Here is a 14,114-nt window from a genome sequence, read left to right as displayed (position 1 = left end):
TTTACAAACATGACCTGTTATGAGTGCATTGCAATATACAAACCTACATATTCAGCCACAGTAAAGTGATTGTAAATTTTAATCACAATTAAAATATTTTTTATTTATACCCATGCAGCACTAAAATTAATCAGTTAACTCGATTAATTACACAGCCCTAATATGTTTTTCTTTTAACCAGTCTTTTTTCTCACTTTATGAAAACCAAGCTTTCCTGCAGATGAGGCAAACGTGGACCCTGAGGGTCAAAGATAATATTAGCTGATTGATTCACACCTCAGTGGGGAATCAGGGTCTTTAAACCGTCCCTGTCTGTCTTCCAGAATCTTCTCCTTCCTGGATGTGGTCACACTATGTCGTTGTGCCCAGGTCTCCCGGGTGAGTCCGTGTGCACCGTCTGCATGTCCTCGTGTGCACAAAGTTGGCAGATTCAAACACTAGCTTGATTCTAAGTGCCTGTTTCTCCCTCGCTGCTTCAGTCCTGGAACGTCCTGGCCCTGGATGGCAGCAACTGGCAGCGAATCGACCTCTTTGATTTCCAGCGGGACATCGAGGTGAGCGAATCCTGAACCACGACGKCACACCCTGAGAAAACGCAGCCGGAGGAGCTGACTGATTGTCGTTGCAGGGCCGGGTGGTGGAGAACATTTCGAAGAGATGCGGAGGGTTCCTCAGGAAGCTGAGCTTGAGAGGTTGCCTGGGTGTTGGTGACAGCGCATTAAGGTGAATTTGGGAGGAATCCAAATAATTTAAACTTGTAGTTTTAAGTTCCGACGAGTTGGCCTTGACTGCTCTCACGGTAATATTTGTCTCTGTGGCTTCAGGACTTTTGCACAGAACTGCAGGAATATTGAGCTGCTGAGTCTGAACGGCTGCACCAAGATCACTGACAGGTTTGTGTTTGCTTCATGTAGCAGTGCTCAAGCTCTCCTTCAGAAAAGCTCTCATTGTGCMCCTTGTGTTGCAGCACATGTAATAGTCTCAGTAAGTTCTGCCCTAAGCTGAAGCACCTGGACCTCGCCTCTTGTACCTCCATCACCAACCTGTCACTTAAAGCTCTCAGGTGTGTTGCATCAACATCATCACGTGTACTTTCACTTCACTTTGTCCTTCAGCTGCATATTAGATTGAGCTAATATTTGTTTCATACGGCTCCTGAAAACTCAAGTTGGTTCTTTTATATTTAGGTTTGACCTCTTTTGTTAGTATTTGCCTCTCACCCGTCTCTTCCTGCCTCTAGTGAGGGCTGTCCTCTGCTGGAGCAGCTGAACATCTCCTGGTGCGACCAGGTCACGAAGGACGGCATCCAGGCCCTGGTGCGCTCCTGCCCTGGACTCAAATGCCTTTTCCTCAAAGGCTGCACACAGGTACCGTTGAATTTATCCGAACGAGCTGCGATTTGTGTCATTTATCACTCAGGAAACAAGAAGTGCTTCTCAGAATGAAACAAGCTGCTTGTATTTTGATTCTAAATAGAAAMCAGTAACTGTTTGCTTAGTGTGACTGGTTTCCTGCTCAGCTGAAGATGTTTTGGGGTGAAAGACTTGCCAGTTTCTGTTTACAGCAAATGTAAAGCCTTATTTCGCCATTCTGTTGTATTAACAGTCAACAATACTGCATTTAAAGACGATTCAAGGTCTCTCAGTTTGGTCATTCAAATGTTAAAGAAACATATAAAGGGTTTAAATGAGCTTTAGTTGTTTAAAGGGATCCACGATTAGTTTTAACATTAGACATTATTTAATAAACATTTATTTTAACTGTAAAATAAAGTCTGTAAAAATACTGTAGGCTGTTTAGTTTTGTAAGTTATGTAACTAAAATTTTAAAAATAGATTACACGGACGGGGTCATTTTATTTACACACAAAGCATTCTGGGTAAATTATGACGTGGATAGGTCCTCGGTGCGAGGCTGCTAGCGAGCTATATCCACCCTGAAGGTTAATSTTGGACAATATCTGATGATCGACTCTTTTAAATGAAACCAGAGAGCGTTGACAGAGAGGAGYAGGTAGAAATGACTCAGTCTGTAACTGAAAATATGGATGGAGGACAACAGAGCTGCTTCATGGAAGAATCCTAGCTTAGCCTGTTAGCTTTAGTGCTAGCACTGACACTATCACCATATATACCGGTATGTATTACCTCAGTGCTAGCACGACAAAATAACAAGCTAAACTGAGGTCCTCCATCCACCTGACAGAGAGGGGAACACAAAAATGACCCAGCCTGTAACTGAAAATATGGATGGAGGACCTCAGTTTAGCTTGTTAATTTGTTGTGCTAGCACCGAGCTAGTACATATAAGGCAATATAGCATCAGCACTAAAGCTAACAGGCTAAGCTGGGGTTCTTCTTCCATGAAGCAGCTCTGTTCCATATTTTCAGTTCCAGGCTGAGTCATTTCTACCTTCTCCTCTCTGTCAACACTCTCTGGTTTCATTTAAAAGAGTCAATCATCAGATATTGTCCCAAGATTAACCTTCAGGGTGGATATAGCTCACTAGCAGCCTCGCACTGAGGACCTATCAACGCCATCATTTACCCAGAATGCTTTGCGTGTAAATAAAATGGCCCCGTCCGTGTTAAAATATATTTTTAAAAAATTACTAAACAGCCTACAGTATTTTTACAGTCTTTATTTTACAGTTAAAATATATGTTTATCAAACAAAATGTAATGTTACAACTAATCATGGATCCCTTTTAAAGAAACAAAGGGTTTAAATTAGCTTTATTTGTTTAATTGAATGTTGTATTTGTGCTGCTGTTAACATAAATTGTGTTGTACTTTCAGTGATTGTTGAAGAAGAGAATGTGACAACAATTAATTTAATTTAACCTCAGTGCCGATCTCTCCCACAGCTAGAAGACGAGGCTCTGAAGCACATCGGAGCTCACTGTCCAGAGCTGGTCACCCTCAACCTGCAGACATGCTCAGTAAGTCCACTCGGCAAGCCTTTAAGAAACCAGGATTCAAGTTTGAAGCCTAGAGAATTACAAGGGTTTCTAAACGATCCCTCAAATACCATCTGAATTTTGTTCAACTCCTGTAATTTCCCCCGAGACGTAGTAAAAGCAAGCATGGTTTTATTAGGAGGGAGGTAACAATCAAATTATTTGGATGCTAAAGCCACGTCCTCTTCAGCTGCTACAAGGCTTCAAATGCCACATTTAGCTCCTACAAATAAATACTACTTTGTAGCATCTGTTTTTATCTGAAAGTATTAAAAATAATTTTCTTTGTAGCACTGGTTTGGGGTTGGGCAACAGAAGCACTCAAACAAAAACAAAGGACAGCTATCATCAGGAAAAAGTTCTCAAACTCATAAGTAACTTATGGAGTGCAACATTTCAAAACCTTCATATCGTTGAGCTCAGATGTTCTGAAAACGTCTTATCAGARTGTGCAACTTCTCTTAGATAAGAATATTTTGGACCACGCACACTTTTGGTGTGTTTTTTGTTTATTTGTCTTGTTTTAGTTGATAATTAGGTCAGACTACTTTATCTTCTCTTTAAGACATTAGTGCAGAGGTTAAACAAGGTTAAACATTAACTATTGAATCAACATGTGTGTCCAGAGGCTGTCTTCACGATGAGTGTTTCTCAGAATGGTTTCTTTTATTCTCTTGGTGTACCGATGCCTCCGGTTCTTTAACTTTCACTCTTTTTATGCTGACCTGTTTTTATTAAAAAGAAAAAAATAGTATACAGTAGGTCTTCTGGACYGGTTCTTCTCTAATGAAATGTTTCGTWTCTCCTCCAAGAGACTTCTTCAGTCTGAGAGTTTCAGGCAAAATTCAGGCTTTTAAGCRCTGCCTCCATTTGATTGATACTCACATCACATGGCTATCGTTGACACCTAATTAACACCTATTGTTAACAGGGGGTGGAGTGATACTGGCAATGGCCGCGCTGTAGGAGGGGGACAACTGAAAACGGAGGCCTCCACCTCTGTTTAATGATGGACGGTCTTTCTTCACAAAAATGTCTTCTTTTACTCCTCTCTCAAACCAACGTTCCTCTCTATCAAGAATGAGAACATCCTCATCTCTGAAAGAGTGACCACTGGCCTGTAAATGAGTGAAAACTGCAGAGTTCTGGCCATTAGATGTAGCTCGTCTGTGTTGGGACATTCRTTTGAACAGTGGRTGCTTTGTTTCCCCGATGTCTAACTGGTCGCAGTCCTCCTGGCACTTAACAGCATATACAACATCGCTCTGTTTGTGCCGAAACATTTCATTAGAGAAGAACCCGTCCAGAAGACCTATACAGTTTTTTTTCTTTTTGATTTTTTACCTGGATTACTGAGATGCATCAGGACGACCTGTTTTATTCTTCCACAGCTCTACATCTAAAAACGTTTCTTCATAACATTGTGACACAGAAGACATTTCAATGCCAAGCAACAAAGCATGGCGATCATGGGAGGAGGAGAAATCGTTAATCCCATGTAAAACCTGAAGATTCTTACAGCCTCTCCTGTTCAGGATGTGCTGTGTGGAGCAGATGGTGTTTCTCATTGTATTTGTTGCTGGTAACACAGGTTTCCACTGTRTGGTGAAGATGGATTTGTGTAGCCAAATGTGACGCGCTCCATCAGATCCACACCTTCTGTATTCATAGATTACATGTGGGAGTTTCTGCTGGTTTCATTTAAGGATTTATGTTTTTTTTAGTTCTGCGGTGAGTAATACGTTCAAGAGGTATCGTTTTGCCTTGTTGTCAACAGTTTGGAATTTTTCCTAATAATGCTACCGGAGTGGGATTTTCACTTTGAAAACTTCCTTGAGGGCATGTCTCCCTCTAGAACAGGCAACGRTAAGGATGGAGCCAAAATATGTGGGTGTTGTRGGTGATGTGRGTTTCATATCTTGGCACTTTTTTTRCCTGATGTTCTGAAGAATTTTGTGATTTATTTTCCATTTGAATTCCCTCCACGTGTTTTGAGTTTGTGGTTTGGTGTGCTTCAGTGAATTTCTCCTTCCAGGTGTCAGCTTTACTGTGTATGCTCTCGTTTCTGCCTCAACCTTCAACTTTAGAGAATCATCAAAAATCATTGTAGAAAATTAATTTCTTAACTCCTCGTTCGTGCGTCTATCAAGAACCCTTATATTTATGAATTTTCTCCAGTCCTTGTGTACAGGCAAAAATGACCCATATTCTAAAAATCTACCCTTGGATGATTAAATTCACTTTTCAGATGTTAAAATATCTTACAGTGCATATTATGTGCATATTGTTCAAATGCAAAAAGTTATAGAAAACATCCTGGGCAGGATGTATCTGAAGTGATTGCTCTCAGGATTTAAATGTCCTCTTTGACTCAAAATAATCATTAAAGGACCTATGATATCTTTCAAAGACAAAAAGAAAACATCTTTATATTTAAGAAACTTGGCYTAATACAAATGATTTTACCCATTTTGTTGAATAACTGGTATATTTTCTTTTGAACTCAAATCAGCCAAAGTGAAACAGGAAGTGACATCAAAGAGGAACTCTTAAGAACTCCCTGATCTTTGTTTTAATGAAACGTGATTTGAACTCTGACCCTTCTTCATCTCCTGATGGGGACTTAAAATGATCTAAAGAAACATCAGATTCTTCTCTACAGTCTATGTTGTTGGTTATTGTGGCAATGCTCTGTTTACATGCAAACATTCCTCTTTGACATCACTTCCTGTTACTTCACATTTGAATATCTCAACAACCGCTCATCTCAAGGGCATGAAATTTGTTTTGCAACATGTTATTAATGTTATCTCTCCAAAAAWGTAATAATATTTATTACAAAAATGTGAAGTCACAGACGCTTTAAAGTTGTATTTTGTATTTATTCTGTGCTGCTCATTTCATTAGATTTTTAACAGAAATGCAAGAGAAATGTTTTTATGTTGAACAGTGGACGTAGATTTAAATGAACCAATCACTTTTTTTTTTCTTGAGCAGCAGATCACAGACGAAGGCCTCATCACAATTTGTCGAGGTTGTCACCGCCTGCAGTCTCTGTGCGTGTCGGGTTGTGCCAACATTACAGACGCCATCCTGCACGCCCTAGGCCAGAACTGCCCCCGCCTCAGGTACACACCTAACTTCACCGGAATCCCAGAAAATGATTAATGACTGTCAGAGAATTAGAGTTCACCTCGAGCTCTTATTCTTTATCTGTTTTAGTTTATTAGAATAGATTTTGTCCAAACACAATAAATAGTTTAGATTCACTCTGATTGTATAACTGGTCTTTCTGTTTCAGAATATTAGAAGTGGCTCGCTGCTCTCAGCTTACAGACGTGGGCTTCACTACGTTAGCAAGGGTGAGTGTGTTTATCGTTTTCAGAGCAACTCGACATTCCTATTTGGTTTTAAATAATAAGACACTGCAGTCGATCCTTTAAAAACCCTTTTCTGTTTTTCTTGTTTTGCAGAATTGCCATGAGCTGGAGAAGATGGATTTAGAAGAATGTGTGCAGGTATTTAAGAGGATCTTTTCAATTAAATCTACAGTCCATCAGTGTTCCTGCAGATCCTAAAAAAGTCTTAAAAGCATTGAGCCTAATCAAGCTACTTAAGCCTATTGTTAGGCGATGGCCCTCTTTTGCCTGTGACTAACCTGTCTGTCCATGTGGAGGCAGTGCTTATAAGGCTGAGTTCACCTGAAACTCGTCAGACTGAAGAAGTCTCTTGGAGGAGAGACGAAACATTTCACTAAAGAAGAACCCATCCAGAGGACCTACTTATTTTTTCTTTTTGATTTAAAAGCATTGAATTTATCGATCCAAAAATAAGGCCTTAATAAGCCTTAAAAAGTCTTAAATCAATCTTTCAGAAGTCTTAAAAATGTTAAAACATTGTAAGTAGGGTGACTGTAATTCATCTGAAATGTTACAATAATTGGGAACATTTTTTTTAAATAATTGACTGAATGCCTCTCYCAGCTCATTGTTTTGTTTTAAAATAAACATTTGGCTAAAATTGTTGCTGTTTTTTTCCATTTGTCTTTATTGTGAAGTTGGTCTTTAAATTTCATTTCAAGTGGCATTAATTGGGTCTTAAAAAGATTTAAATTTTACTTGCCTTAAGCTGTAGGAACCCTATATATACATATTTTTCCCCCGTTTTTTGTCAGATCACAGATGGAACTCTCATCCAGCTGTCGATCCACTGCCCTCGCCTGCAAGTCCTGGTGAGTCTTTCTTTTCTTTCTGCTCCTGCGCCGTTGGCACACGCACCACGTCTCGGCTCGCTTTGACAAACACTCGAGTAACGGCGCTCCTGCGTGGGTGACCGCCGTGTTCCCGCAGAGTCTGTCTCACTGCGAGCTGATCACCGATGATGGCATCAGACACCTCGGCAGCGGACCCTGCGCTCACGACCGGCTGGAGGTGATCGAGCTGGACAACTGCCCCCTCATAACGGACGCCTCGCTGGAACACCTGAAGAGCTGCCACAGTCTGGATCGCATCGAGCTCTACGACTGCCAGCAGATTACCCGCGCAGGCATCAAGAGACTAAGGGTAGGTCGTGTTGGAGAGCAGCAGGAAGGCTTTGTGTTCAGGCGTAAGCATTAAATTTTGTGTTGTGAAATTTAATATATTTAAGTTGCCATTAGCATAATCTGTTAGCACTTTGGGTATGTGTTGTGAACGACTGTCAGCTACTACCACACCTAGTTTTAGCTCAACATCTGTAGAATTCATTTGATTAGCTGTGGCAGCCTTCTTGATAAGTGTTTGTCTTTTATTGAAGATTTCAGTCTACATACTTTTATTTTTACAGAAGACCCAAGAAATATCAAAGGTTTTAAATGATAACTGATTTAGGAGATTAGAAGCGCACTATAGTTTGAGTTTTAATTTTATTATACCGCGTTAACTTATTTGTAATTTTACTGAGATGGACTTGTCCAGCCTTAAAGGGCCTGTGAAGTGCATGTTCTTCAAATACAAAAAGTAAAAGAAAGCATCTTTATATTGAAGAAACTTGCCATAATACACATGATTTTACCCATTTTGTCACATACCTTGAAACTTGGCACAGCCAAAGTGAAGCAGGAAGTGACATCAAAGGGGAACTCTTTAAGAAAAGTAGCTCTCTGAGCTTTGTTTATTACAACTGTATTAATTAAACTCTGTTTCTTCATCTCTCTGAGTGTGACACAAAATAATCTAAAGAAATATCAGATTCTTCTCTACAGTCTGWGCTGTCTGCCATCATAGCGATGCTCTGTTCTCGTGCAGCCATTCCTCTTTGACATCACTTACTGTTACTTCACATGTGAATATCTCAACAACCGTTCATCTCAGCAGAGTAATTTTTTAATATGTTAGCAATGTTATCTTTTCAAAGATMCATTTGTATTTATTACGAAATTGAATGTCACAGACAACATAGCTTTACAGTGTTGGCTTGCCCCACACGGGGCACCACAAATTTGAACACACAACTAAATTGCTCCGGGGGCCACAGTTCATGCAGACCAACAGCTCAGGGGCCAAACATTCAGCAATAAAGTCATTATATAAATAAACCAAGTATTACAAAGATCTGTTACATTTGAAATAGTTTATTTTTGCTGCATTTAATCATGAATACAACATAAAGAACCCTATGTAATAAACGTAGTGATAATAAAACTATCAAAAACAAAAATAACACATTCTGCCTCCTGTTTAACACAAATATTTTGACATCTCTGACTTGCCATCTTTTTAAACCAATTTTATTTTCACTTTCAAAGTTTTATCTTAAACTGCTTGTAGTTTTAACTGTCTTAGATATTCATAGAAATGTTTTTTTAACAGCTTCTAGCCAAGAGTCTGCCGTTTCTGTAAATACCAAACGTGTTTGTACTAACTAAAACAACTCATAGTAATTAGAATAGAAAACCAGGGGTTTGGACTTTAGAGATGAATGAACCAATTGGCGGGCCACATTTTGGTCACTCTCGGGTCGGATGTGCTTTAAACTCTGCTTTAAACAATATTACTGCTGCTAAAGAACCATTCAGGTTTGGAGAACAGACTTGATGTTGGCACCAGTAGAGAGGTGAAGCAGTAAATAAGTCAGCAGAGTGGCGCACTGCAGCTCTTCACCATCATTGCTGAGCTCGATGCACAGACTGGTGACACTAATTCCGACGTTTTTATTTTCCAAATTGAACTTTTGTTTCTGACTCACTGCACCTCCCACATAAAGGCACGGATAAAAACTGTTAAACCTCCTCCTCGGTGAGTAAAACACTCCGTCCAGATCAGGCTGGATTTGTCCTCATGTTAATCTCATGTTTTTATTTTGATAAAAATGAGCCTCGGGGCGGGCGGGGTGCGTTTCCACAGACATGCCGAGTTATTGAAGCAGTTTAAAAAAAAAAGTATGTTTGGAGTTGATAAGAGATTTTGATTTCTGATTTTTCTCCTCAGACTCATCTGCCGAACATCAAAGTGCACGCGTACTTCGCTCCTGTCACTCCACCTCCTTCTGTAGGGGGCAGCCGCCAGAGGTTTTGCCGCTGCTGCGTCCTGCTATGATGTAAAGACAACAACCCCCCCACCATCACAACCTTCTCCCATGGTTCTCAGACCCTGCAGCTCATCACCTGGACCCCTGAACTCCACACTTCCTCACCTCCTGTCTAGAAACATCATGCTGGTCTGTCTTGTCCCCCTCAGTTTATTTTATTTAATTTTTTGGGGGGGGGTGGCAGAGAGGAAGAGAACCAAACGGAGAGGGAACGTTGGTAATGTTTCCTAACAAGTGGATATGCAGACACACGAATGTCAACACATTCCTGGCTCGTCTTCAGCGGGACACGTCAGTATTACCAAGAGGGTTCTGCAAATAATCTGTGGCGTTCATCCCTGTTGGGGTATTTTATTTTCTCCTTATATGAAGTATAGAAAAGTCAAGTTCTTCAAATCAGAAACCATTTTGTTCTGTTTTTGGGGTTATATTGTTTAATCAGTTAACCTCACAGTACTCTTGGTGTTGATGGTCTCTTAAGAGCTACCTCTASACAGGAACTGCACCAGAATAAGACCAGTGTTCGCTTGAGTCTTTGGTTTAAAAAATAAATTAAAAAAAGGAAAATGGGGAGGCAGTGACGAAGCTGCCAAACCCCAAACACACAAACAGCAGAAAGCCTTTTTTTCCTTTTATAAAACAAACCTGCAGCTATTTGCACTTACAATAAAACAATGAGACACTTTACAAAGACGACCATCTCGTAAATGACGACTAACAGCACGCTGAGGCTTGCAGCCGTTGTATTCTCACCTCTTCTCTCTGTTACAATCACAACCTCCAACATACCGAAGAGAGAGGATTCAAAACAAAAAAAAAGACAAATATTTTTCTAAAAGCATTAAGACTCACAAGTAGGGACTCAAGAAGATGCCAAACGTTGCATGTCACTTCTAGTTTTTTAAAGAAGCAGATGTAAATACGTGAGAACTGTGGAGGATTTTGAAGCCAGCCGAACACGGCGACGACGCGAGGCGGAGCGGGAAGTCGGTCCGAGGGGAGCTCCCGGCGCAGCTCGAGCACGCTCGTTTACGTACAGGCTCTGCTTGAGAACACGTGCCGGAGCTTTCCGGAGAGCTCGAGCCAGCTCTCGGTCTCGAGAGGAACTGATGCTGGCTTGTGACGGCTCACGGACACAGTAAACTTTTTCTTTTTTTTTTAACGAAAGAATAAAAAAAAATCTGTCGTCACCACATGACTTCARGCTGTCAGGCCTGGACAATGGAACGAAAAAGCCAACTGAAAACAATCAACTCTGTCTTATTTCAGTCCGTTTGATTCCATGAGGTTGCTCTTGTTTCTGCTGCACACGCTGCTGGACAGGATGAACGGGCTTCATGTCGCCCCTCGACTCCCTGAGAGGCCTTGCAGAGGATGGCGTGAGCCCCCCGGCTTTACGACCCCCCCRCCCCTCCCGTCTGTGACCAGTGACGCTGCAGGGCGTTGGGACTTTAAGAGGAACTGACTGAATGTTGAGGAGTGAGCTCTGCAGCAGAGGGCTTTAAAGACTTCAGCTCCTCATCCTCTGAAGCACTGAAGGCTTTTCTTTGGTCCTGCWCTCGCTTCATTCAGTCTCTAAAGGTGTCATTTACTGTTTCTCCTCCTCTCCGGGTTTCTTTCTCCGTTTTGCTGTGGTTTGGATTCTGTCTGCTTTGTGTTTTGCAGTCACGAGTTCAGTGTCTCCGAGTTGAGCTTCAAGTCCTCTCTCCAGTCCTTCATTTGGACCTGATGGTGTTTTTATTTTGTTTTCTTTTTTTTTTCTTTTCCAGAGTTTATTGTTACTAAATGTCCCGAGTGTAGCCCCTTGTTCCAGGGGCAACTGTTGGCACCCGTGCAATTGATCTAAATGTTAAATGTGAGGTTGAGTTTATGTGAACGTTATTGAATGTTTCCATCCAGGAAAAGGCTTCAAACGATGTGAGCTGCGGCAGCAGACCCACTCTTTTTACCCCGTCTGATCCTCYATTCATTTCCAAAGACTTCAAGCAGAAAACTCAACGTGGAATATCAGTCCTCATTCTGATTTCGAGGCACTCATTACAAAATCATTTTAAAAAAAAAGTCCCAAACCAGGCAGGGGTGTCCAGTCCTGGTCCTTGAAAAGTTTCAGGTTTTTCTGCTCCAACACACCTGGTTTGAATGAATGAATGAATGGATGATTAACAGGCTTCTGCAGAACTTGAAGAGGTAATTCAATCCCTGCATCAGGTGTGTTGGAGCTGAGAAACAAGAAAATCATGCAGGAGAGCCGCCCTCCAAGTCAGATTTAGATGATTTTTTTTGTTTACATTGAGTGCGTACCCGCATTTCAGAATTTATCATCATATATAAACTAAAAGTAAGCAAACAGCACCTTTTTGTTTTCATATTTTGCGATGAGTACCTTTTTAAGATGTGTGGGAAGCACCAGAAGATTTTTTTTCAACAGGCATTTTGACAAGAAGTCCAGAATAATCCAGTTTGAGCCACTCTTATCTGTTTTGTTTGAAGGGGGCTTCAGGGGGGATTAGTACCGAGTTGAGTTAAAAATGTCAGATAAATGAAATGTAAGCCACTGGGCTTCAAGGTTAAGAGAATTTATTCATAGAAAACAGAAGTTACTGGATTTCTGCTGACTCAGCAGCGCAGCGGACAACGTTTTAACTCGACCCCGTAAGAAAACACGCAGAAATACACTACAGGCTCCAAAACACCRGACCTATTTCTCCTGACGGCGTCAAACTGCTGTCGTTCTTTACGTCAGGCTTCTCACRGGTTTACATGGAAGTAGAGTCTTTACTGGTTTTCTGGTTTTTTGTTTTTTTTGTCCCAAACACTGGAGGAAAGTGGAGGGTTTGGATCGAGGGCCGTGTCTGTGTTGGTGGTAGATTGGCGCCTGAGAACTTAAAAAAAAAGTTTTGAAAGTGACTGTAGTTCATACAATTACTGTAAATTTTTTCCTTTTTTTTCTTTTTTTTATAATTAACCAATATAAATGAATATGTATGAATAAATATATGCCTATATTATTAAGACTTGTCTGGTTTTCTGCTTAATGCTGGTCTAACAGTGCAGCAGTAGATGGCAGCAAAATGTACAAATTCTTTCAGGATTTATTCTGCTCTCTGCAAAAATACTTATGTTTTTCCTTTCACATGACATTTATGTCTTGGCAAATAATTTTTTCCTCATAGAAAATGCATTGACTTGTATTATCTTAGCAGCTAAAGTAAAAATCCTTAAAAACAAATAGGATTCAGGATTTATTGTTAAATGCTTATTAACAAGAGCCAACAATGCAATGAAATTCTTGGGATGAGACGAAACTGTTCGACTCGCTAAAAAGAGTAAAAATGAAAATAAAAACGATACAGAATACAGAATTCAGTAGGCAGAAGTTGCAAAAAGAGTAAAAATATAAAAATTTAGGGTAATATATAGTGTAAAGTAAAAATGTTGATCAGCAAATAACAAAATAGCAAAGAAAACAACAAAATTTGGGTAACAGAAATAACAGAACAGTGCAGGCAGGGTACATCAAATAAAGACAAATGTGCCAATAACAGGATTCACCAAGAATGGAAAACCTGTCATAATTTACATTACATCAGCTGCTTTAATAACGCTCCAGTTTCCACAAAAATGTGTTTAAATAATGACAAAGAGCAGAATAAATCATTTTCTTGAAAAACAAAAGAATGTTTTACRACTGAGTTGCATCATGTTTTTTCTGACAGCAGAGACAAAAACCCCTGCAGGTTTAGGTTTGAAATAAAAAAATAATCAGCTTGTTTGTTGCAGGATTTCTGCTGCTTGTTTTCAGTGACAGGTTTGAAATGATAATCTCTCAGTAATAATCTAAACTGTTGCTTTATTTGCTACAAGACTTTCCCTTCAGTAGGTTAGGATTAACAGTCATTACTCGTGTTGTGCACTGATCATCACCTGCAGCTAAAGGTAATGCTTTTACTTGTTTGTTTAAAGGGCCAATATTGTTTCTCAGGCATACATTTAAATACTATACCATAATAAAGTATCTATGTCACCTTTAGCTGTTATTAAAATGCTGTTTTTATGTTTAAATAGAAAATAAACTTATCTTCTCATCACTTCCTCTTCTAAATGCCTTAAAATTGGCCTCTGTCTCTTTAAGAAGCACCTTCGCTTCAGTTTTGCCCATTTCAGTGGTGGTGGGGGGTGGGGCGGGGGGCTGCCATGATGCAGTTTACTTGAGAAGGGGTTATCTGCGGAATCAAAGTGGGTGTGCCACAAGAGTGGGCGTGTCTAAAGCATGAACACTGTGGGCTATGAGGCCTACATGACGGTATCCTTAGACCCTGCTTGACCTCTATACAGCCTGACCCTGACCCCAACACTAAGGTTAACCAGGAGAAATGTGACCCAAGTAGGGGTCTCCAGAAAAAGTGGTGCCGTACAGTAACGCCCCTTTTGTTCTTGTCCAATCAGGTGGTGCCGTATGGTGACGCCCCCCCTTTTTTGCTTGTCCAGTCAGGTGTGTCCCTTAAAAAAAGTCCGTCAAATCAGGTGTGTCGCTTTAGAATCGCCTTTTGTTGTGACACGCCCACTCGTCTGCAGAGACCCCTACTTG

General features: G+C 40.5%; 1 protein-coding gene across 1 annotated transcript in view; it reads left to right on the top strand.

Annotated features, from left to right (window-relative positions):
- fbxl20 (F-box and leucine-rich repeat protein 20) overlaps positions 1–11,576 on the top strand; it is an 18,051-nt gene extending 6,475 nt beyond the window's left edge. Inside the window, exons 3-15 of the mRNA XM_014034367.1 lie at positions 324–378; positions 480–554; positions 629–723; positions 825–893; positions 968–1,063; positions 1,241–1,367; positions 2,867–2,941; positions 5,957–6,087; positions 6,261–6,321; positions 6,433–6,477; positions 7,134–7,190; positions 7,309–7,521; positions 9,427–11,576. Of these exons, the coding sequence (XP_013889821.1) occupies positions 324–378; positions 480–554; positions 629–723; positions 825–893; positions 968–1,063; positions 1,241–1,367; positions 2,867–2,941; positions 5,957–6,087; positions 6,261–6,321; positions 6,433–6,477; positions 7,134–7,190; positions 7,309–7,521; positions 9,427–9,534 (1,207 nt within the window). The 3' untranslated portion in view covers positions 9,535–11,576. The remainder of the gene's footprint in view (positions 1–323; positions 379–479; positions 555–628; positions 724–824; positions 894–967; positions 1,064–1,240; positions 1,368–2,866; positions 2,942–5,956; positions 6,088–6,260; positions 6,322–6,432; positions 6,478–7,133; positions 7,191–7,308; positions 7,522–9,426) is intronic.
- The last annotated feature ends 2,538 nt before the right edge of the window (positions 11,577–14,114 follow it).

Source organism: Austrofundulus limnaeus, unplaced genomic scaffold (genome assembly GCF_001266775.1).
Source record: "Austrofundulus limnaeus strain Quisiro unplaced genomic scaffold, Austrofundulus_limnaeus-1.0 Scaffold2078, whole genome shotgun sequence".
Taxonomy (NCBI): domain Eukaryota; kingdom Metazoa; phylum Chordata; class Actinopteri; order Cyprinodontiformes; family Rivulidae; genus Austrofundulus; species Austrofundulus limnaeus.
The sequence above is the reverse complement of the archived record's forward strand: the minus strand, read 5'-3'. Positions and strand labels throughout refer to the sequence as shown.